The sequence below is a fragment of the Microcaecilia unicolor genome, chromosome 3, assembly GCF_901765095.1.
Source record: "Microcaecilia unicolor chromosome 3, aMicUni1.1, whole genome shotgun sequence".
NCBI lineage: Eukaryota > Metazoa > Chordata > Amphibia > Gymnophiona > Siphonopidae > Microcaecilia > Microcaecilia unicolor.
Genome location: NC_044033.1, coordinates 300,822,875 through 300,846,433, shown reverse-complemented (window position 1 = coordinate 300,846,433; position 23,559 = coordinate 300,822,875). Strand labels below are relative to the sequence as shown.

At 48.6% G+C, this 23,559-nt stretch overlaps 1 protein-coding gene across 2 annotated transcripts in view; it reads right to left on the bottom strand.

Annotated features, from left to right (window-relative positions):
• Window positions 1-17,579, bottom strand: part of SMARCD1 (SWI/SNF related, matrix associated, actin dependent regulator of chromatin, subfamily d, member 1) — a 42,870-nt gene extending 25,291 nt beyond the window's left edge. For both annotated transcript variants that reach the window (XM_030198227.1, XM_030198229.1), the window contains exons 1-2: window positions 17,415-17,579; window positions 8,619-8,806 (exon numbers count right to left, since the gene is read on the bottom strand). In XM_030198227.1, the coding sequence (XP_030054087.1) occupies window positions 8,619-8,806; window positions 17,415-17,573 (347 nt within the window). In that variant the 5' untranslated portion in view covers window positions 17,574-17,579. The remainder of the gene's footprint in view (window positions 1-8,618; window positions 8,807-17,414) is intronic.
• Window positions 17,580-23,559: the final 5,980 nt, after the last annotated feature.

Sequence of the window (23,559 nt, the reverse complement as noted above, 5' to 3'; positions counted from 1 at the left end):
GAGGGTAGGTAAAGCTGCTGATTCACATGGAATCGAGAAACAATCTTGGGCAGGAAGGAAGGCACTAGGCGAATCGATACTCCTGCCTCAGTGAATCACAGGAACGATTCTCTACACGAGAGCGCCTGGAGCTCGGAAACTCTTCTGGCTGATGTGATAGCCATCAGGAAGACTGCTTTCAACGTCAGGTCCTTCAGCGATGCCCTTGGCAAGGGCTCGAAGGGCGTTTCTGCAAGGTCCGTAGTACCAGATTGAGATTCCACGTAGGCACTATCGAGTGCAGAGGGGGGCGCAGGTGATTAACTCCTTTGAGAAAGCGTACCACATCCGGCTGGGAAGCCCCCTTCAGAGGACCCCTGAAGCAAGCTAGAGCCGCCACCTGGACTTTCAGCGAACTGAGCGACAGGCCTTTCTCCAGCCCCTCTTGCAGGAACGCCAACACTGAAGATATTGGAGCAGTGAAGGGCGATATAGAGCCTGCCTCGCACCACGACGCAAAGGCACGCCAAACCCTGGCGTAAGTGGTGGAAGTAGAGCGCTTTCTCACTCTCAGCATAGTGGCGATGACCTTGTCTGAGAAGCCCTTCTTCCTCAGCCGCTTCCGCTCAATAGCCAGGCCGTAAGACCAAAGGGGGAGGGATCCTCCATCACCACGGGACCCTGATGTAAGAGGCCCCGCTCGGCTGGCAACCGCAGAGGGCCATTCACCGAGAGTCTGACCAAGTCCGCATACCAGGGACGTCTGGGCCAATCCGGACCTACCAGGATCACCCGGCCCGGATGCTTTGCCACCCGGCCTAGCACCCTGCCCATCATGGGCCAGGGCGGGAACACGTAGAGAAGCTCCTGTGCCAGCCAAAGCTGGAGAAGAGCATCGACTCCCAGAGATCGAGGGTCCCGTCCTCTGCTGAAAAAACGCGGCACTTGGCAATTGGCCGAGGACGCCATCAGATCCAGGCTCGGCCAGCCCCAGCGTTTCGTGATGTCCAAGAACGCCCGAGTAGACAGTTGCCACTCTCCTGGATCCAAGGTACGGCAACTGAGAAAGTCCGCCTTGACATTCATGACTCCCGCAATGTGGGCCGCCGACAACTGTTCCAGATTCGCTTCTGCCCACAGGCATAGCTTCATGGTCTCCTTGGCTAGCAGGGCGCTCCTGGTACCTCCCTGGTGATTGACATAGGCCACAGCCATGGCATTGTCCGACAGAACCCATACAGGCCTCAGCACCAGTACTGGGAGAAACTCTAGAAGCGCCAACCGAATGGCTTGGAGCTCCAGGAGGTTGATAGACCATTTCGACTCTGCAGGAGACCAGAGCCCCTGCGCTGTCCGTCCCAGGCAGTGGGTTCCCCTGTCCGTCAAGCAGGCGTCCGTCGTGACAACAACCCACTCCGGGGTCGTAAGAGGCATTCCTGCGGACAGGTTGCCTGGCCTCAGCCACCAGCTCAGCGTCTTTCACACCGCTGGATCCAAAGGAAGGCATACGGCGTAATCCTCCGAGACTGGAGTCCACCGTCGCAGAAGAGAGTGCTGTAATGGTCTCATATGAGCCCTGGCCCAGGGCACTACCTCCATCGTGGCCGTCATGGAGCCCAACAGCTACACATAGTCCCAAGCCCGAAGAGTAGAGGAGGCTAGGAAATGGCCCACCTGGGTCTGAAGCTTGACGCTCCGGTTGTCCGGCAGGAACACTCTGCCCACTTGGGTGTCGAATCGAATTCCCAGATACTCCAGAGACTGAGTCGGGCGCAGCTGGCTTTTCTCCCAGTTGATGATTCATCACAGGGAGCTCAGAAGAGCAATGACCCTGTCTGTAGCTCTCCCGCACTCTGCATAGGAAGGGGCTCGGATCAGCCAGTCGTCCAGATAGGGATGGACTTGCACTCCCTCCTTGCGGAGGAAGGCTGCGATGACCACCATTACTTTGGAGAAGGTCCGCGGAGCCGTAGCCAGCCCGAACGGGAGGGCTCTGAACTGGAAGTGTTGGCCCAGCACTGCAAAGCGCAGAAAGCGCTGATGAGGCGGCCAGATGGGAATATGTAGGTAAGCTTCCTTGATGTCCAGGGAGGCCAGGAATTCTCACTTTTTCACCGTAGCTATTACGGAGCGGACGGTCTCCATCCGGAAGTGCCAAACTTTCAAGGCCTGATTGACTCCTTTGAGGTCAAGAATAGGCCGAGCAGATCCTTCTTTCTTTGGCACCACAAAGTAAATGGAGTAGCGCCCCTTGTCAAGCTGATCTACTGGCACCGGGACCACCGCGCCCAGGCGGATCAGGTTGCTTAAAGTCTGCTGCACGGCAGCTGCTTTGACCTGAGACTTGCAAGGAGAGTTTACAAACCCGTCTCTTAGGGGTCGGCAGAACTCTAGCTTGTAGCCGTCTCTGATGACTTCCAGAACCCAAGCGTCTGAAGTTACCCTGGTCCACTCACCCAGAAACGAGGACAACCTTCCTCCTATCTGCACTGGGCCATGGACCAGGTCCCCGTCGTTGGGTACGCGACCCTGGGGGCGGGCCGGAGGACGAACCTCCGGGACGGCGGTCCCTACGAAAGGAATGCTGCTTGGGGGAGAAGTTCCGTTTGAAGGAAGTGGAGGCAGAGGAGGCCGACTTGCCCGGGCGATACCGACGGGCTTCCTGGAATCGTCCCTTAGAGGGACCAGGACGGGCACTGCCGGCCTGAGTCCTGACCTCCAGCAACTTCTTGCCCTTGGACGTGCCGAGCTCCGTCACAATCTTGTCCAGCTCGTCCCCAAAGAGCAGCTTGCCTTTAAAAGGCAACTTGGCTAGGCGAGATTTAGAGGCATGGTCAGCCGACCAGTGCTTAAGCCAGAGCCACCGCCGCGCAGAGACTGTCTGAGCCATGCCCTTGGCCGAGGCTCTCAAAACATCATACAGCAAGTCTGCCAAGTAGGCCAAACCCTACTCCAGGGTCGGCCATTCCGCCCTCCAGGAAGGGTCCGAGGGGGAAGCCCGCTGCAAAACAGTCAGGCATGCCCTAGCCACGTAGGAGCCGCAAACCGAGGCTTGCAAACTCAGAGCGGCCGCCTCAAAGGACGACTTTAAGGCCGCCTCCATTCTCCTGTCTTGGGCGTCCTTCAGGGCAGTGCCACCTTCCACCGGCAGCGCCGTTTTCTAAGTCACGGCAGTGATTAGGAATCTACCGTGGGCCAGACAAAGGCTTCCCGTTCCCCCTCAGGAAAGGGGTACAGACGGGACATAGCCCTGGCTACTTTCAGGCTCGCCTCAGGGGCATCCCATTGCGCTGAAATTAAGGTCTGCATGGCTTCATGAACGTGGAAGGTTCTAGGCGGGCGCTTCGTTCCCAGCATAATGGCGGAGCCAGTAGAGGCTGAGAGAGAGCCTTCCTCCGGAGAGGCAATCTTCAAAATGCTCATGGCCTGCACAAGCAGGTTGGGCAAATCCTCTGAACGAAAAAGCCGCGCTGCAGAGGGGTCGTCCGCTCCATCCGAGCGAGGATCAGTCTCTTCCATCGATTCCGCTAAGGATCTCTGGGAGAACTCAGACACGCTGCCGTCATCCACATCAGAGGAGACCGAGTCCCTACTACTACTACTACTACTATTTAGCATTTCTATAGCGCTACAAGGCATACGCAGCGCTGTACAAACATAGAAGAAAGACAGTCCCTGCTCAAAGAGCTTACAATCTAATAGACAAAAAATAAATAAAGTAAGCAAATCAAATCAATTAATGTGAACGGGAAGGAAGAGAGGAGGGTAGGTGGAGGCGAGTGGTTACAAGTGGTTACGAGTCAAAAGCAATGTTAAAGAGGTGGGTTTTCAGTCTAGATTTAAAGGTGGCCAAGGATGGGGCAAGACGTAGGGGCTCAGGAAGTTTATTCCAGGCGTAGGGTGCAGCGAGATAGAAGGCGCGAAGTCTGGAGTTGGCAGTAGTGGAGAAGGGAACAGATAAGAAGGATTTATCCATGGAGCGGAGTGCACGGGAAGGGGTGTAGGGAAGGACGAGTGTGGAGAGATACTGGGGAGCAGCAGAGTGAATACATTTATAGGTTAGTAGAAGAAGTTTGAACAGGATGCGAAAACGGATAGGGAGCCAGTGAAGGGTCTTGAGGAGAGGGGTAGTATGAGTAAAGCGACCCTGGCGGAAGATGAGACGGGCAGCAGAGTTTTGAACAGACTGGAGAGGGGAGAGGTGACTAAGTGGGAGGCCAGCAAGAAGCAGATTGCAGTAGTCTAAACGAGAGGTGACAAGGGTGTGGATGAGGGTTTTGGTAGAGTGCTCGGAAAGAAAGGGGCGGATTTTACGGATGTTGTAAAGAAAGAAACGACAGGTCTTGGCGGTCTGCTGGATATGAGCAGAGAAGGAGAGAGAAGAGTCAAAGATGACCCCAAGGTTTCGAGCTGAGGAGACAGGGAGAATGAGAGAGCCATCAACAGAAATAGAAAACGGGGGGAGCGGGGAGGTGGGTTTGGGGGGGAAAATGAGAAGCTCGGTTTTGGTCATATTTAATTTCAGGTGGCGTTGAGACATCCAGGCAGCAATGTCAGACAAGCACGCTGAAACTTTGGTTTGGATGCAAGGTGAGATATCAGGGGTAGAAAGGTAGATTTGGGAGTCATCAGCATAGAGGTGGTAGGAAAAGCCATGGGATGAGATTAATGAACCAAGGGAAGAAGTGTAGATAGAAAAGAGGAGGGGACCAAGAACAGAACCCTGAGGTACACCGACAGGCAGAGGGATAGAAGTAGAAGAGGATCCACCAGAGTGAACACTAAAGGTGCGGAGGGAGAGGTAGGAAGAGAACCAGGAAAGGACAGAGCCCTGGAATCCAAGTGAGGACAGGGTATCGAGAAGTATGCTGTGATCGACAGTGTCAAAAGCAGCGGAAAGATCAAGAAGAATGAGGATGGAATATTGACCTCTGGATTTAGCCAGTAATAGATCCACCCGAGGGCGCTTAAGCATAGAGGCCTCATCGCCCCGATCAGAGGGGTGGGCAGGGGCAGTGTTCTGCATAAGAAAGGCTTGATGCAGCAGCAAAATGAACTCAGGGGAGAAACCCCCCAGTCTGTGCATTTTTGCAGCCTGTGCCGCGACACTAGAGGCGCCCTCCATCTGCGCTCCCAGTAGCGGGGGAGAGGCGTGTTGCGCGTCCAAAATGGTGTCCAGCGCGAAACTCCGAGAAGGAGCCACGCGGGAAGGGCGTTTTAATTTCGCCGACTTCTTACTGTTGCTCGATTCAAGGGCGACTAAGTTGTTAACGTCTCCCATCTCGAGGGCGGCCCAAGAAGAAGCCGACCGAGCCGCGTGGCCGGTCACGACCGAGAGGGCGGCCAGCGGGGGATGGGCACCTAAGACGGGAAAGGCCGCCGCGCCGGAGGAAAAACCGGTGAACTCTCCCGGTTCCGAAAGGGCGCCCATAAAGGCCGACTCTACCTTCGACCCCCCCCCCCCCCGTTTCCCCGCTAGGCGTGCGAACGCGTTCCGGGGAGCATCTTTTCGCGCCCTTGCCATTCGCGGCCATAGCCATGTGGAGACCGTTCGGGGAACCCCCTGCCCGCTAGTAAAAGGTAAAAATTACCTGCTTCTTGCTCCGAGCAGCGATGACTTGTTCCAGTGAGCAGCTGCAAATGGACGTCCTGTTGAACGTTAACATTTTTTTTTTTTTTTTTTAAACAGAGCCAGCGGGAGGGGGGAGAAAAGGAGGGGCCTGGCACCACCAGGTTTGCACTTGCTCACGAAGAGCCCTCAACCCCAGGTACTCAACAAAACCTAAAAATTAGGCTTGGAGACCTAGCCAGAGCTGCTGCTGTGTGTGACCACCACCTGCTGAGATAGAGAACATACTGGGGAATTTCCGGCAGCACATGACCACATATAGGGAGGCAAAAGATTGCTCTCTATCTCCACCTGCTGATAGATGGACACAACCCACCAGTCTATGGATTGATCGGCTTGATGATAGGGAAGATAGAATTGAAGCAAAAAAGGTGTACTAATGCATCCCTTTTGGGTGCTTAGGCACAGAAACCACCTTATGCCTCACTTCAGGCATCCAACTGCTTGAGCACCCCTTCCCACATCCCCTTTCAAAGAGTGGTGTCCTGGAACTGATTGGATTCTCTCGTATTACTGTCTGACCCAGAATGAAAACTATATGAGGAGTTAATAGCACCAGCTTCTCAAATTAATGCTCCTGAGGTAACAGGAAGCCCCACAGCATCCAAGAGGCTCTCTCCTCACATGCAGCAATGACCTCAATACAGGGGTCTGCATAATCCAGACAAATACTGAGTGGCAAAGACTGGAAAGATGTACTCCTTGCGGCATGCTTTTCAATACTCTTATTTACTTATGTATCTAATTTCCCAATGCCAAGAAAGTTACACATCAGCTGATGTAGGACATGAATAGAATCCAGCAGAGAAACAGGCATCCTCAGTACTTTGTAAAGAATGCCTTACAACTATTAACTGGTGAAAATTCAATACAGAATATGTCTCCCACCCCCACAAAACTTCCCCTCCCAATCTGAAGCACTCATTCCTCCTTGGGCCCATCTGAGCATTCTTCCCCTTCGAATGTCTTCTGTCTTCCAGGCTGCCCATCCCTCGGCCTCCCTCCAGCAGCACAGCTTGACCCTTCTCTCTCTCATCCTAGGCTTGAAACATCCGTGCTGTGCTGAGCACACCTCATGCTCACTGCAGTGTTTCTTCTACGGCAGGGGTTCTCAACCCAATTCCCGGGACACACCCAGCCAGTCGGGTTTTCAGGATACCCACAATGAATAAGCAGGAGGAAGATTTAAATACAATGGAGGTATTATATGCAAATTTATCTCATGCACATTCATTGTGGATATCCTGAAAACATGAGTGTATCCCGAGGACTGGGTTGAGAACCCCTTTTCTAGATTGTGCATTTGCATAGCCATGCAACATTCTTCCAGCGACCAGGTGTGTCATATATCAGACTGTGTAGGAGCGGTGGGAGAGCCCTTCCTGCAGCTGCTGGCACCTCTGTCTCATCTATACTAGCAATTTATGGGCTGGAACGTCCTGCTGCTGATTGCAGGCACCAGGGCAAGTTTTGAACTGCTTGTGGTGTTGGCACAGACAAGACAGAACTGGCATCTGCAAGAAATCGTTCAGTTACCTGATGCAGCAGGCAACATCCTAGGAAAAGAAAAGAGAAGGAGCGGCAGAGGATGGAGAGAGCTAATGGGGCAGAAGGAAGATGAGGTAAGACGGAGCTACTGGGAAAGAAAGAAACGAAAGATCAGTGGTAGTGAGGTGCTAAGAATGGGGAAAGGTGTTTGTATCTGTTTGAATGCTACTCTGTCCTATTTTTATGGAATTCTTTTCCTTGTTTTTATTGACTATTTATTGTATATTGCTCTGATTTGCAACTGTAATACCTTATACCTCACACGATCACTATACAACTTTGTATTTGTTATCCACCGACTGGGCAAACGCCTTGGTATTTGTTATCCACCGACTGGGCAAACGCCTTTGACAGTACTATGTAAGCCACACTGAGCCTGCAAATAGGTGGGAAAACATGGGGTACAAATGCAATAAATAAATAATAAGGGCGGTTTTATCAAATCCTAACAAACGTATTACAGGAGGATGTGGAGGCAGAAAGGATAGGACACAAACCAAAAAAATGAAAGGGGAGGAGAGAAATGAAATGGACAGATAGACAACAGCTGAAACTCAAGATAAACCAGAAGAATAAAGATGAAAAGAATAAGAAAGACAGCTCTTGGCTCCCTTGGCACTAAATCAAGGTGTTGTGAGAATGGTAGGACAGGGAGAATGCTACAATCATCACGAAATGAGGACAGCTCTCCCCTCCTCACTTGGAAAGGTCATATGCACAACAGTAGGGCACCCCCTACAGAGGTTTCTCCCCCTCCCTCCTTAGAGGAGACACTGCTCACAGTCTCCTTCCTGCAGGAGAGGCTCCCGTAGGCCCCCCCATCCTAACCCACACAGGTAAGAACATAAGTGTCTCCATACTGGGACAGACCAAAGGTCCATCAAGCCTAGTATCCTGTTTCCAACAGTGGCCAATCCAGGTCACAAGTGCCTGTAAAGATCCCAGAAAAGTCAGAGTTTATGCTGCTTATAAGCAGCGGGTTTTCCCAAGTCCATCCTAACAATGGCTTATGGATTTTTCTTTTAGGAAATTATCCAAACCTTTTTTTAAACCATGCTAATTGCTTTTACCACATTCTCTGGAAACGAATTCCAGAGTTTAATTACTTTCCATAGGCAGAAGATACCGCCACTGCATGGGTTGATGCTGAAGGAATCGCTGGCATAGCCTTTTAGTTCATGTAGGTCAGGGATCTGGCCAGTTCCGTCTCTTTATTGGCCACTGTATGCTGTGCCAAATTCTTAAAATCTTGAACTGTGCAGAAACACCCCCAGGAAGAACATAACATGAGAATGTACAAAAAAGAAAACAATTCAGGCAGAAACTTGCCTTCATGGAACAATTTAAAGTAAATGTCCCTACTTGCAGCACAGAAATCTCAAATAGTGCACTGTATTTTAATCCAGTGTGACATGACTGCTGGCAGTAGCCTGTGTACACAGCAAAGCCAGTCACTCTTTACCTGTGGTTGCGATTTTGGGCCGTCTGCTGCTGGACCTGCTGAATCTGTTGTGGAGCTGGTCTCTTACGGGACTGATCCAGCCCTGATTGGGCCATGCCTGGTCTGGCTGCAGGACTCCCGCCATAACCGGGGGGACCCATGGAGGGCCCCTGTGGGGTCATACGATTGCCTGGTAACATCCCGGGGCGCTGCAAACAAAAGAAACATAATTAGACCCACAATAACATGGATGATGATATTGGCAGTTTTGTTCTCCATCCCTTTATGAACATTTCCTAATAGTCTATTTGGTATTTCAGCACCTGCATCACATTGGCTGAAAATTTCAGGGTCTCACACACAATGACTCCAAGATCTTTTTCTTGAGTGGGGACTCCCACTTCAGAACTCAGCATTCTGTACCAGTAGTTGGGATTATTCTTCCATATGTGCATCACTTTGTACTTGTCCATTTAACATTTCATCTGCCAGTTAGATGCCCAGTCTTTTCTAGTCCAGTGATTCTCAAACCAGTGCTGGAGGACCACAAGTCAGTCAGGTTTTCAGTACATCCCTAATGAATATATATGATAGATTTGCATACCTGTCTTCCTTTTTTACAAGCATTTGCCACTGCCATTAGCTCTCCACATCCTCTGCTCTCCTTCCAGCAAAGAACTCCTGTGAGACCATTGGTACCACTCTATCCTATTACATACAGAGCCTCAAGAGTTATCAAAATGCCAGAGTAAATGAGATTTTAGGTTTGCTCTAAATCAGGGGTTCTCAATCCAGTCCTCAGGACACACCCGGCCAGTCAGGTTTTCAGGATACCCACAATGAATATGCATGATACATTTGAATGCACTACTCTCCATTGTATGCAAATCTCTCTCAGGATATCCTGAAAACCTAACCGGCTGGGTGTGTCCCAAGGACTGGGTTGAGAACCCCTGCTCTAAATGCTTTGTATGACACTTCTGACCGTAGATGTAATGGTAAACTATTCTAAAGGCTAGGGGCTAGAAAAAACAATGCCCTGTTTCTTGTTGATTCCCACCAAGCTTCTGAGGGGTCTGGGAGAACAAGTCTGTGATCACAGAGAAAGCGTAAAAGACGAGGAGGAACATAGGGAATTGTCAGAGATGATAAAAGTCTGGGGTCCTGTTATGCACGGTTCTGGGAAAAAAAGGCAAGTATTTTACATTTTATCCTTGAATGGGACACTAATGTAATCTTAAAAATAAAGGGATAACAAGATCCCTACATTTAGCTCTAAAAAGAAATGGGCAGCCAAGTTCTGCAATGACTGGAATTGCTTTAAATTAGTTTGAGATATACCAGCGTTAAATGGCACTACAGCAGTCTAAGCGAGAACTCACGTAAGCATGATACAGCATATGTAGGGCTTCAACATCTAAGTAACTCTGATGTACATCAGCTCCGAACACAGCTGATGTAGAGTGAAAAGGCCAGATCTCAGGGCGGTTAAAATTTGCTGACAGAATATTAAGTGAGAGTCAAGAGTGAACCCTAAATAATGAAAAGATTAAATTGGAAGGTATCAAATAAAATTGGAATCGGGGGAACAGACCGAAGGTTCATCAAGGCCAGCATCCTGTTTCCAACAATGGCCAATCAGGGCACAAGGACCTGGCAAGATCTCAAAACAGTACATTTTATGCAGCTTATTCTAGAAATAAGCTGTGGATTTTCCCCAAGTCCATTTTAATAATGGTCTACAGAACTTTTCCTCTAGGAAGCCGTCTAAACCTTTTTTAAACCCCGCTAAGCTAACCACTTTTACTACATTCTCTGGCAACGAATTCCAGAGCTTAATTACACATTGAGTGAAGAAATATTTTCTCAGATTTGTTTTAAATTTACTGCTTTGTAGTGTTATTGTGTGCCCCCTTGTCCTAGTATTTTTGGAAAGAGTAAACAAGCAATTCACGTCTACCCGTTCCACTCCACTCATTATTTTATATATCTCTATCATATCTCCCCTCAGCCATCTTTTCTCCAAGCTGAAGAGCCCTAGTCGCTTTAGCCTTTCCTCACAGGGAAGTCGTCCCATCCCCTTTATCATTTTTGTCGCCCTTCTCTGTACCTTTTCTAATTCCACTATATCTTTTATGAGATGCACTAACCAAAACTGAACAAAGGTGCGGACGCACCATGGAGTGATACAAAGGAATTATAATGTCCTCATTTTTGTTTTTCATTCCTTTCCTAATAACACCTAATATTCTATTTGCTTTCTTAGCCACCGCAGCACACTGTAATCAGACACACAGTTGTTTTGTTTGCACTGGGAAAAACTCAAAGGGGCTTAATGTCAATCTGAGTATCATCTACATAAAAGCCTAAGGGCCAGATACTCAAAACTCTAGTGCTGTTCTAATCAGCGCTGGAAAAATACTGCCACAATAGTGTGGCGAAGGAACTCCCAAATGCTCAACAGTAATAACATGCAAATTTAGATATGTTGTTAGCGTTGAGTATGTGAGAGTTTAGCGGGAGGCCAGTGTCTGCTGCATGCTCTGAAGAGTTGCGTGTTAAGCAGTGATTTTCAGCACGTCGCCAGAAGGAAGGAAGGAGGAGGAAAAGGAAGAGGTGCCAGTTTCTCTGAGGCGAAGAAAAAAAGTTAGATTTGTTTTGCTGTTAGGAATGCAGGGGGGGGGGGGGGGGGTAAGGGCTGAGCCTGTTCAAGGAGACTGCAAACTGAAGAGGAATACCTCCTGGAGTTCTCTCCTGTTACTGCTGAGCAGCGCCAGGTACAGGGTTGGTGCAGTGTGGGTGCTGATAATGTAGGTAAAGAGGCAGTGTTCAGGAAGTGTGGGCACAGAAGGGGGTGGAGCCTGTCAGTGGGGGTTGTTATGGATATGAAAGGTTACGTGGCCACTGCATTGTTCCTAGTCCTCCCAGCAGACAGAACTTGCCGCTGACAACCTTAACGCCCACTCCAAGTTGGTGTAGAGTCTTCAGTGGCAAGAGCACCCTTGTTTGGCACACAGTCTGCTAAGCATTGAGAATAGGGGGTGAGCTGATTAGAATGCATTTGCATGGTCATTGCACTGGGAGATGACAAGCTCGTTGTCTCATGTACTCGTCGGCTCTCAACATTCAGCGGTAGCAAATGCGGGCGCTAGTCCAGTGCTAATGGCCTGTAGCACCCGCATTTGCTTTTGAACATCGGGACCTAAGAGAATATCATCAGTGTAGAAATAGGTAGAAATACCATGGGATTGAATCAAATTTGCCAAGGGACTCTCGAATATGTTTAAGAGGAGACAAAAAGGGATCCCCGAGAGACGCCACAGTGTAATGAGTAAATGGAGGTGGTCAGGCCCGATTTGGTGACTGAAAAAGAACGATCACGAAGAAAAGAAGAAAACCATTTGAAAACTTTACCTTTGACAACTATTGTGACGTGATCAAAGTTGCGGATGAGACATGTCACGCCTATCTCCAGATAATTTCTGAATATGTTGAACAGCACAGACCCCAGTTTAGACCCCTTTCCATATGGATAACTATATAGTCCTACTCTTCATTTCTGTTCTCTGAGCCAGTTTCTAACCCACAGTAAAACATTGCCTCCTATCCCATGACTAAGTTCCTGAGGCATTTTATGATGGACTAAATGTTACTTCTGGGAGAATTCTGCACAACTGGACAGTGCAGAATTTGCACAGAATTCTGCACTTATTGTGTAATTCTGCAATGCTGCTGCAATCAGATCTCTCCCCAGTCTACCTCCCCTGAAGAGATTGAAGACAGGAGGAGGAGGAAGTGAACCATGCAGCAGTTCACTTCCTCCTCCTCCTGCCATCTCTGTGGGGCAGGGGAAGAACCAGCATCATCTACTCGAGTGTACAACTGGGGGTGGGGGCAAACAATGGTGAATGTGCCATTGGGAGGGGGGGGGGCAAAGAAAGGTGAATGTGCCATGGGGGAGCAAAGGTGAATGTGCCATTGGGGAGAGTGGGGGCAGAGCGAGTGTTTCATAGAGGGGGGGCAGAGCAGGGTGAGTCTGCCATGGGGGTGGGGCAGAGAACAAGGTGAGTTTGTGCAATGGGGAGGGTTGGAGGGAAGGCAGAACAAAGTCAGATTACCATGGGGAGGGTTGGAAGGGAGGTAGAGCAAAGTGAGTGCGCCACTGGGAATGTGGGTGGGGGGAAGAGCAACAGAGCATGCTCTGGGGTTTGGTGGGGAGCAGCAACAGTTGAGTGTGCGCCACTGGGATTTTGGGGAGAGGGCAGAGAAAGGTGAGGTTGTACAATGGAGATGGGGGGGGGCAATGAAAGCTGAGTGTGTGTCACTAGTGTGGGAAGAGACAAAGACTGAGGGTGTGCCATGGGGAGGGCGGGGGAGAGACACAATGATAACTGGGGAGAGGAGGAGAAAGAATTAGAGGTGGAGGTGTATGCCTGCTGGAAAGAAGAATAAGAGGTAGGGGTATGTGCCTGGGAGGGAAAATGAGAGTTTGGGTATTGCATGTTGGAGAAGATTTTGGGGGCACAATTAGGGGACTTGCTGAGAGCTGAAGAGAGAAAACTGCAGTTCGAGTGAGAGATGGAACTGGGGAGGCTGGAGGTTGAAGATGGAAATGGAAGGAAGGAATTTCAGGTCTTAGGATGAGGAGATTCTGTGCAAAAACACTACAAATAAACGGCCCAGAATTTTCAAATATCATGCCTAGAATTCCCCTCAGGAGTAAAATGTGTTCTGAAAATCCAAATACAATATATCAACTAACTCATCATTATCCACATTTGCTTATACATTAAAAACAAAATCACAGTCAAATTCAGGAAGTATTTTCACAAATCTTGTCATCTAATCCCAAACTGAGATTGCTCCAAGTCATGTTTGTTGCTTTTGTCCCATAACTAGATAGACATGGGGAAAGCCACTGTTTATCCCTGGGATCAGTAGCATGAATCTTGCTACTATTTGAGATTCTGTCAGGTACTTGTGACCTGAACCGGACACTGCTGGAAGAAGGATACTAGGCTAGATAGACCATTGGTCTGACCCAGTATAGCTATTCTTATGAAGTGGAGAGCAGGAAATGTCCTATCCCAGGCTGGTCCACATTAGCTCTCAGTACTTGTACTACACCAACTATCCCATTGCTTAAAAAAAGTAAAGTATTAGCTATATAGAGTACAATGCTTTACTGCAAAATGACTCATAACATTTGGGGACAGAAGGAAAGAAAAGACAAGCCTGAAAGGAAAAAAGTGATTTGCAGACATGAGGGTCAGTCAATATTTGGGGCTTCTTTCCACTTCCCTATTCCCTCAACCTGGGGCAATTCCCATACCCTTCTGGGCAATAAAGCAATGGCAAAATACTGGAACTCTTAAGAATCAAATCATTATATATTTGCATTTTAGGATTAATTTCTTCCAGTTTGCAATAAATGTTTGGTACCATTGCACCTTACATTTGAGCCTTTCAGAGCAAATTCAGGTCATATCCACTTTTGCCTACTTCAGCTATGCACTGATTCATACCTCTTTGGCCTAAAGACTTAGAACAAAAACCGAGCCACATCTACACCAGATAGCAGAATTGGTTAGGTATGGATATGGCCTGATTTTTTTTTCTACGACTTTAGTTCATAGAGGCTATGAAATAGCTGAAATACCGCACAAAAATGGACAAGGCCCCCTTTTAGAAGAGCACTGTTTTGCTATCTTATAAAGGCTTCATTCATGATGCCCCTTGTACCTCTGAAAACCAGGGTCTGACTGAACATTTCCTGAACACTCATTGCAAAACTAGTATATTTCAAGCAAAAAAAAAAAAAAAAAGTGCATTCAGCTTGCAGTCAGATTGCTAACATGATTCTAAAACAGATATATTGTCCAAACATTTAGATTACTGCAAATATAAAAAGGAACACGTGCCCCCCCCCCAAAAAAAAAAAATACAAAGCAAACATCTGCAAAAAAAAAAAAGCGTGGACTTTTGCTGAAATGTGTTAAATCCCTGCTGCTCCTTGTGATCTTGGGCAAGTCACATAACCCTTGATAGCCACTGATATAGAATTAGAATGCAAGTCCTTTGGGTCAAGGAAATACCTAGTATACTTGAATATAACTTATCTAGCTACAACTGTATAGGAGTAGCCTAATGGTTAGTGCAGTGGGCTGAGAACCTAAGGAACTAGTTTTGACTCCCACTGCAGCTCCTTGTGACCCTGGGCAAGTCACAAACCTCCACTGCCCCAGGTACAATCACTTAGTGAGCCCACTAGAAAGACAGACAGTGCCTGAATATGTAAACCGCTTTGCTAGTAGCAGAGAGGTGATACATCAAATGCATGACCCTTACTGAAATGGTGTGATCCAAATAAATAAATTTAAGAATCCCACTTTCAGAACTTAAAAGAAACACAGTTGTTTTTGTATAGTGTTTTTTTTGTTGTTCCAGTGAGTTGTCATTTGTTTTGTTTCTTCTAGATGTCTTACAGTTGGATGCATTTTTTTTTAAATTATGATCATGCAGTTAGGACTTCATTAATAATGATTAGGCAATCAATATTAAAATGCCCACAATAGAAAGTCCTTCTGTATTCTTCCCTTGGTAGCAGGTCCTTCAAGGTCACTTTCTTCATTGGGTGGAATATTTGGTTATCTTTAACTAGATAGTCAAAAAACAATCTGTGAAGTCTGTGGAGCTGGTAAATCAATGGTTAATGTTAACTGAATAAAGTTATCTGGTTATCTTCAGGGTGGTGATTTTTTCCCAACCAGATTTAAATAGTTATCCTTAAACAAATAATGCTGAATACAGGTGCTATAAGATAACCTGTCAAAATGAGAAGGGATCAGAGACACAGCTCTCCTTTCACCAGACTGAATTGTCTGGACAATGGATAATCAACCCTTACCAGGTTGGGATACACGTGTATGTGTGTCACAATGAGATGCAGCAACCTATATGTATAATTCCCAACACTACCACTGGTATATTAATAATCAAATAAACCAGGGTGCTAAATGCAAAATATCAAAGAGGACCTAAAGGACTTTCTCTACACCCAATCAACTGGAAACAGTGTATGTCTTCTGGGCATCTAAAATATAAGATACCAAATATATCCAGTAAAACACCTGGAGAAATTCTCAGAGTAATAACTCACCCAAGCAGAATTCCACCTTTATAGGTCAAAGGCTATTCCCAGAGGTGGCTAAGTTTCCAAGTTATTGAAAATCTCCTTATTGTTTGATATTAAAATTTTCTTTTTTTCTATGTACTGTTCAAAGTGTATGACTTGGGTGTGAGTAAGTATTTATGTATTTACTAGGATTTATCGGAGAATTGGAGCACAGGGTATGCTCTAATATATATATATACAAAAAAAAAAAGAAAAATTAAAACTCAAACTATAAGCAGATTTTCAATGACTGAGAAACTTATCCACCTGTAGGAATAGCCTTTGACCTGTAAAGGAGTTATTACTCTCAGAATTTCTCCTGGTGTTTTTCTGGATAAATTTGGTATCTTATATTTTAGATCCCCAGAAGACACACACTGTTTCCAGTCCATTGGGTATACAGAAAGACCTTTAGGTCCTCTTTGGTATTTTGCATTTAGCACCCTGGTTTGTTATTTGACAATGAGATGCAGGTCATAAAATGAGATGACATGCTGAGTCAGACCAAGTTCTATGAGTTCTTTCACTGCCAGTGAACTGCCTAAGTTCCCAGCAGATTCCAAAAATAGAGGATCAATTTCTCATAGCTCATTTCAAGAGACCCTTTCTTCAAGAACTTGTCAAACCTCTTTTGAACCCTGCTATGTTAGTTGCCTTGACCACATCCTCTAGCAACAGATTCCACTTAGGCACTATGTGAAAACATACTTTCTATGACTTGTATTCAATCTGCTGATTATTTAATGGCGTATCCCTTTGTTTTAGTGTTGTTTGAAAGGTTAAGCACATGAATCTTTTGAATATTGACCACTTATGCCTGATTTATAATTTACTTTAGTTTTATTTTATTCATGTATGGAATTTATGTTATGTTGCACTCACCTATGTATGGAAAAATAAACTACAAAAAAATAAACCCACATTAAATAAATAAAAAACAAATGAACTCAAGATGCGTCTCTCAGGACCAGACATTATGCTTAAGCCCACTCTGGTGTTTGACCCAGCTCATGAAAGCAAGGCCTGTTTAATCATTAGGTAGACTATGAGGTCACTTAGGGCAGCAAAAAGCAACTGACTTAAAGCCAAACAACAGGTCCTGTCAGGTACATGAACTCAAAGAACCATCAGCCTGTACTTTTCCCAGCAGGGCAATTTTCAAATAATTCATCTACTCCATTAACCCATTAGTACCCAATGTTCCCATAGTAAGTAATATGGGAGTGGTAGTTGTTGGGCTGATTATTACCGTTATGATTAAGTAGTCAAAAATCTCAGGGACCAGAGGAGTTTAAGAACCCGAAAGTTAATCGAGGGGGTGTAAGGCTCAAGGTTTGCTTTGGCACTTAATATCCTTGAATTAGCCCTTGCAGCTTGGGTTTCAAGATGTGGTGATCATTAGCGCCCGGGGCTCTATAACGCGACACGAGCGCTAATTTGTAACCCTTAAGCAAAATAAAATGAAATAAACCCGGTCCAGAGAATTGTGCTTCCAATACTATCGGACTATGATAGGCAAGTTCCCTTCCCAATACGTCTCTTCCCTCCCCCTCCCGGCCAGGCAGCGGGGCGCCCTCCACCGGTTGCCCCTCCTACTTTCCTTTCTAATCCTCTTTTAACCTCTCCGCCCCCTCGTCGCTCACCGGATAAGCGGCGCCCGGCATGGGGGAGCGGTAGAGGCCCTGACCGGGCGCCGGTCCCATGCGGACAGCAGGCCCCGTCGTGCTCGACCCCAGTGCAGCGCCTCCCCCTCCTCCACCGCCGCCCGGAGTCACCGACTGGAATCCCGCCCGCGCCGCCATCTTCTCCTCCGGCACAATGGAGCGGCACCGGAAGTGACGGAGGAGAGACGCAGCAAGGGGAGCACCGAGAGCAAAGCACGGCTAGAGAGGCCGCTGCCAAAGAGTAGACGCCGTCCTAGGCTGCACGCCCTCTGGCGTCCGGAAGCTGCTTAGGCGTGCTCCTCCCCCGCAGTTTTTTCTCACCTGGGTATAAGACAGAGTAAGGAGAGCTAAAGATTGTAGATACTATGGATGGGCACTGGGCAGACAGGGTAGGTCCTATGCTATTTGCTTTCATTTGTTTTCTATATTTTGGGGCCCCCAGGCAAAAATTTCGAAGAATCCAAAAGGGAGATGGGAAGTGAACCACTCTGAGATTCATTATGTATCAGCAATCCTGGTCTATTGGCGCTATTTGCTTACTTTGAGGTAGGTTGGGTTGGTTCAAATTCACTACTGCTCTCTATGACCTCGAGAAAGTTAACCCCTCTATTATCTCAGATACAAGACTACATTATAAGCCCCCGGGAAAAGGAAAATACTTGATTGTAAGTAATTCGCCTTGAACTAGTGAGGCAGAAGCGCAGGGCAGGACATGCTGAATAGACCTTTGGCCTTTCCAGTTCCTGCCTCTCCAGATCTTTGAAGTATGTATTGGAGCATACATCTCCAGCAGGGGCTTACATGGCAAATTAGAAATGGTGGTGCTATAGGCATAGCTGCGGAGGATGCTGCCAGAGTACTTCATGAGTAAATTAATATCAGGTTCAAAGTTCTTCTAGAGCTCTTTTAAGATGCATCCAATGATCCCCAGAAGGAGACTCTACATTCAGCTAGGATACAATTTTGTTTAGTTTTGCTTTATTTCTGTTTATTACTTTGCAGGGCTGGTCTTAGGCAGGGGCGACGTGTGGTAGCACAGGGCCTCGTACTCCCAGGGGCCCCAAGGCGGTCTTGGCATCTCCATTCCGCTCCCTGCCTCAGCCATCATTGCCGTCTCCTGTTTAGAGAGCTGCACAGGCGCTAGGATGGCGAGATTCTCCTCCAGGACCATGGGCTTAGTTTGACTGTTTCATTTGGGGGGAGGGGGGCATATTAACATATTCATTTGTGTGTGTGTGTATATATATATATATATACACACACACAGTGCAGTTCGCTTAAGTGCAAGGGTCTGGGACCAAAGAAATGCATGCAGTTAACCAGAGCGTGCACTTAACCGTTGTGACGCAAAGAAGCTTGACATCTGATAAACATATGTACAGTACTGTTTATTATTATGTGTACAGTATACAGTCTCCGTTAACTGACAGGCTTACTTGAAGTAATCAGTTATAGTCCTCTGTACGCTAATGGGTCTGTGAGTTCCATAGACTACGTCTGCCAGACGGTAAAAACTGTCATAGCACTGACATCCAGTGGCCTCCAGATAGGCCCGCATGGTGTTGAGACCAGTGGCGTAGCCAGAAAGCAATTTTTGGGTGGGCCAACAGGTCAGATGGGTGGGCACCAGGGTTGCCAACGTTTTTGAAATTGAAACACTTGCCACCTGATACCCCACCCCATGCTCCAGCTCTACTCCACTCCCAATAACTTCAATAAGGGTAGCAGTGCAGGCTTCAGGGGGAAGTACAAGAGATTGCATGCACTCTGCCACCTCCATTGAGCCTCGGTTCCCTAACACACATACTTAGCCTGTATAGCAAGACCAAACACTTTTCAACATATTTTTCCAGTTACACGCTATAGAATGATCCCAGAAAGTATAGTCTAGTATTAAAGGCAAATAAATTCTGCATCCACAGAACCCCCTGTTCCTCCCCCAATGGGTACAGAGCAGAGTTAGGACGTTTCCCCATAAAACTCACCGTAATATCAACAGCCGCCATATAGTAAATAAAACAATCTTTAAAACAAAATGTCACTCATAACCTAGTTCAAATCTACAATGCCAGCACTAACTTGCAAAAGAAGGATCCTACCATGAAAAAAGCATTGCCTACATATTACAGTGGGGCTGTAAAATATCAATACATCTATTGGGAAAACTAAACAAACCAAACTTATTACAGAAGGCTACATAGAAAATTCATGCTAACGGAATACCTCGATCACACACACGGAATAACAATGCCAAATATAGAATAATTGACTAAAAAGTATAAACATAAATATAACCAAAACCCCAAAAAGCCAAACCTTGCATGTAATACAATACCAGAGATACAGAAAGAAATGTATTTCCTCCTGTGCAAAATATAAGCATAGTACTTGCCAGGGATGGTGTTGGAGTGCAACTAGAGCAATTGCTCTTGGTCCCCTGGCCAGAGAGAGCCACAAGCGTGATGGAAGCTGAAGGCAGTGCAGTCTGGTGATGGGCTTTGGGGTTCCCTCCCAAATTTATGGCCTGGTCTCCAGCCATGTCTAACACCAGTTCCATATCATCATGCTGATCAATCCATAGACTGGTGGGTTGTGTCCATCTACCAGCAGGTGGAGATAGAGAGCAATCCTTTTGCCTCCCTATATGTGGTCATGTGCTACCGGAAACTCCTCAGTATGTTCTCTATCTCAGCAGGTGGTGGTCACACACAGCAGCAGCTCTGGCTAGGTCTCCAAGCCTAATCCTTAGGTTTTGTTGAGTACCTGGGGTTGAGGGCTCTTCTTGAGAAAGTGCAAACCTGGTGGTGCCAGGTCCCTCCTTTTCTCCCCCCCTCCCGCTGGCTCCGTTAAAAAAAAAATTTTGAACGTCCTTTAAGGGCGTTTATTTTAACGTTTATTTCAACGTTTATATCAGCGTTTATTGCAGCTGCTCACTGGGACACCAGTTCGTTACAGCTCGGAGCGAGAAGCAGGTAATTTTTACCTTTGGTAGCGGGCAGGGGGTTCCCCGATCGGTCTCCACGTGGCCTATGGCATCGGAGGGCGATGGCGCGAAGAATCGCTCCCAGGACCGCGTGTGCGCATCTAGCGGGGATGCGGGGGTTTCAAAGCCTGAATTGCCTTTTTTGGGCGTCAGTTTGGAGGCCGGTCAGTGTCCCGGTTCTTCCTCCGGTGCGGCGGTTTTTCCCGCCATAAACGCCCATCCCCCGCTGCTCGCCCCCCTTATTTTGGCCGGCCACTCTGCTCGGATGGCTTCTTCTTGGGCCGCCCTCGAGGTGGGAGACGTTAATGCAATGGTCGCCCTTGATTCGGGCGACGCGTTTTTCCCGCGTGGCTCCTTCTCGGAGTTTCGCGCCGGACGCCTTTTTGGATGCACAGCATGTTTCTCCCCCGCTCTGGAGAGCGCCGGTTGAGGGTGCGTCTAGGGCCGTGGCCCAGGCTGCAGAAGTGCACAGTCTGGGGGGGGTTTCTCCCCGAGTTCATTTTGCTGCTGCATCAGGCTTTCCTTATGCAAAATGCTGCCCCTGCTCCTTTGTCCGATAAAGGGGTTGAGGCCTCCGGAAGCAAACGCCCTCGGGTGGATTTCCAGGCCCTAGAGGACTCTGTCTCCTCTGATGTAGATGAGGGCAGCGTATCTGAGTTCTCCCAACGGTCCTTTGGGGATTCCTTGGAGGAGATGGATTCCCGCTCGGATGGAGCAGATGACCCCTCTGCAGCGCGGATCTTTCGCTCAGAGGATTTGCCCAACCTGTTAGTGCAGGCCATGAGCATTTTGAAGATTTCCTCTCCGGAGGACGTCTTTCCCTAAGCCTCTGCTGGCTCTGCCATTATGCTGGGGACGAAGCGCCCGCCTAGAACCATCTACGTGCATGAGGCCATGCACACCTTGATTTCGGCTCAATGGGATATCCCAGAAGCGAGCCTGAAAGTGGCTAGGGCTATATCCTGCCTCTATCCTCTGCCTGAAGGTGAACGGGAGGCCTTTCTTTGGCCTACCGTGGATTCTTTAATCACTGCGGTGATTAAGAAAACGGCGTTACCGGTGGAAGGTGGCACGGCCCTAAAGGACGCCCAAGACAGAAGATTGGAGGCGGCTTTAAGGTCGTCCTTCGAGGCGGCTGCTTTAAGTTTGCAGGCCTCAGTTTGCGGCTCCTATGTGGCCAGGGCATGCCTGACGATTGTGCAGCGGGCTTCCCCCTCGGATCCTTCCTTGAGGGCTGATTGGCCGGCCCTGGAATCGGGCTTGGCCTACATGGCAGACTTGCTGTATGATGTCTTGAGAGCCTCGGCTAAAGGTATGGCTCAGACAGTCTCTGCACAGCGCTGGCTTTGGCTGAAGCATTGGTCTGCTGACCACGCCTCTAAGTCTCGCTTGGCTAAGTTGCCTTTTAAAGGCAAGCTGCTCTTTGGGGTCGAGCTGGACAAAATTGTGACCGAACTCGGCACGTCTAATGGCAAGAGGTTACCAGAGATCAGGGTTCGGGCCAGTGGTGCCCGCCCCGGTTCCTCCAAAGGACGGTTTCAGGAAGCCCGTCAGTATCGCCCGGGCAAGTCGGGCTCCTCTGCTTCCTCTTCCTTCAAGAGTAACTTCTCCCCCAAGCAGCATTCCTTTCGCAGAGACCGCCGTCCCGGAGGTGCGTCCTCCAGTCCTCCCCCAGGGTCTCGTACCCAATGACGGGGCCCTGGTCCATGGCCCAGAGCAGATTGGAGGACGCCTGTCCCTCGTTTCTGGGCGAGTGGACCAGGGTAACTTCAGACGCTTGGGTGCTGGAAGTCATCAGAGACGGCTACAAGCTAGAGTTCTGCCGACCCTTAAGAGACTGGTTTGTGCACTCTCCCTGCAAGTCTCCGGTCAAAGCTGTGGCAGTGCAGCAGACTTTGGACAATCTGATCCGCCTGGGTGCGGTCGTTCCGGTGCCAGAAGATCAGCTTGGCAAGGGACATTACTCCATTTACTTTGTGGTACCAAAGAAAGGAGGTTCTGTACGGCCTATCCTCGACCTCAAAGGGGTCAATCAGGCCTTGAAAGTTCGGCACTTCCGAATGGAGACTCTCCGCTCTGTTATAGCGGCAGTGAAGGCAGGGGAGTTCCTGGCATCCTTGGACATCAAGGAAGCTTACTTACATATTCCCATCTGGTCTCCTCATCAACGCTTTCTGCGTTTTGCAGTCCTGGGCCGACACTTCCAGTTCAGAGCCCTCCCGTTCGGGTTGGCTACTGCTCCGCGGACCTTCTCCAAAGTAATGGTGGTCATCGCGGCCTTCCTACGAAAGGAAGGAGTACAAGTCCATCCTTATCTGGACGACTGGTTGATCCGAGCCCCCTCTTATGCAGAGTGCGGCAGAGCTGTAGACCGGGTGATTGCTCTTTTGAGCTCCCTGGGGTGGATCATCAACTGGGAGAAAAGCCAGCTGCGCCCGACTCAGTCCCTGGAGTATCTGGGAGTTCGTTTCGACACCCAAGTGGGCAGAGTGTTCCTGCCAGACAATCGGATTGTCAGGCTTCAGGCTCAGGTGGACCAGTTCCTAGTAGCCTCTCCTCTTCGGGCTTGGGACTATGTGCAGCTGTTGGGCTCTATGACGGCCACGATGGAAGTAGTGCCCTGGGCCAGGGCTCATATGAGACCACTAGAACACTCTCTGCTGCAGCGCTGGACTCCAGTGTCTGAGGATTATGCTGTGCGCCTTCCCTTGGACTCAGCGGTGCGCAAGGCGCTGAGCTGGTGGCTGAGGACAGACAAGTTGTCCGCAGGAATGCCTCTTTTGACCCCGGAGTGGGTTGTCGTCACGACGGACGCCTCTTTGACGGGCTGGGGAGCCCACTGCTTGGGAAGGACAGCACAGGGGCTCTGGTCGCCTGCAGAGGCAAAGTGGTCTATCAACCTCCTGGAACTCAGAGCCATTCGGTTGGCGCTTTTGGAGTTTCTCCCAGTACTGGCGTTGAAGCCAGTACGGGTCCTGTCGGACAATGCCACGGCTGTGGCCTATGTCAATCGCCAGGGAGGTACCAAGAGCGCCCCTCTAGCCAAGGAGGCCATGAATCTGTGCCAGTGGGCGGAAGCGAACCTGGAACAGCTGTCGGCGGCCCACATTGCGGGAGTCATGTATGTCAAGGCGGACTTTC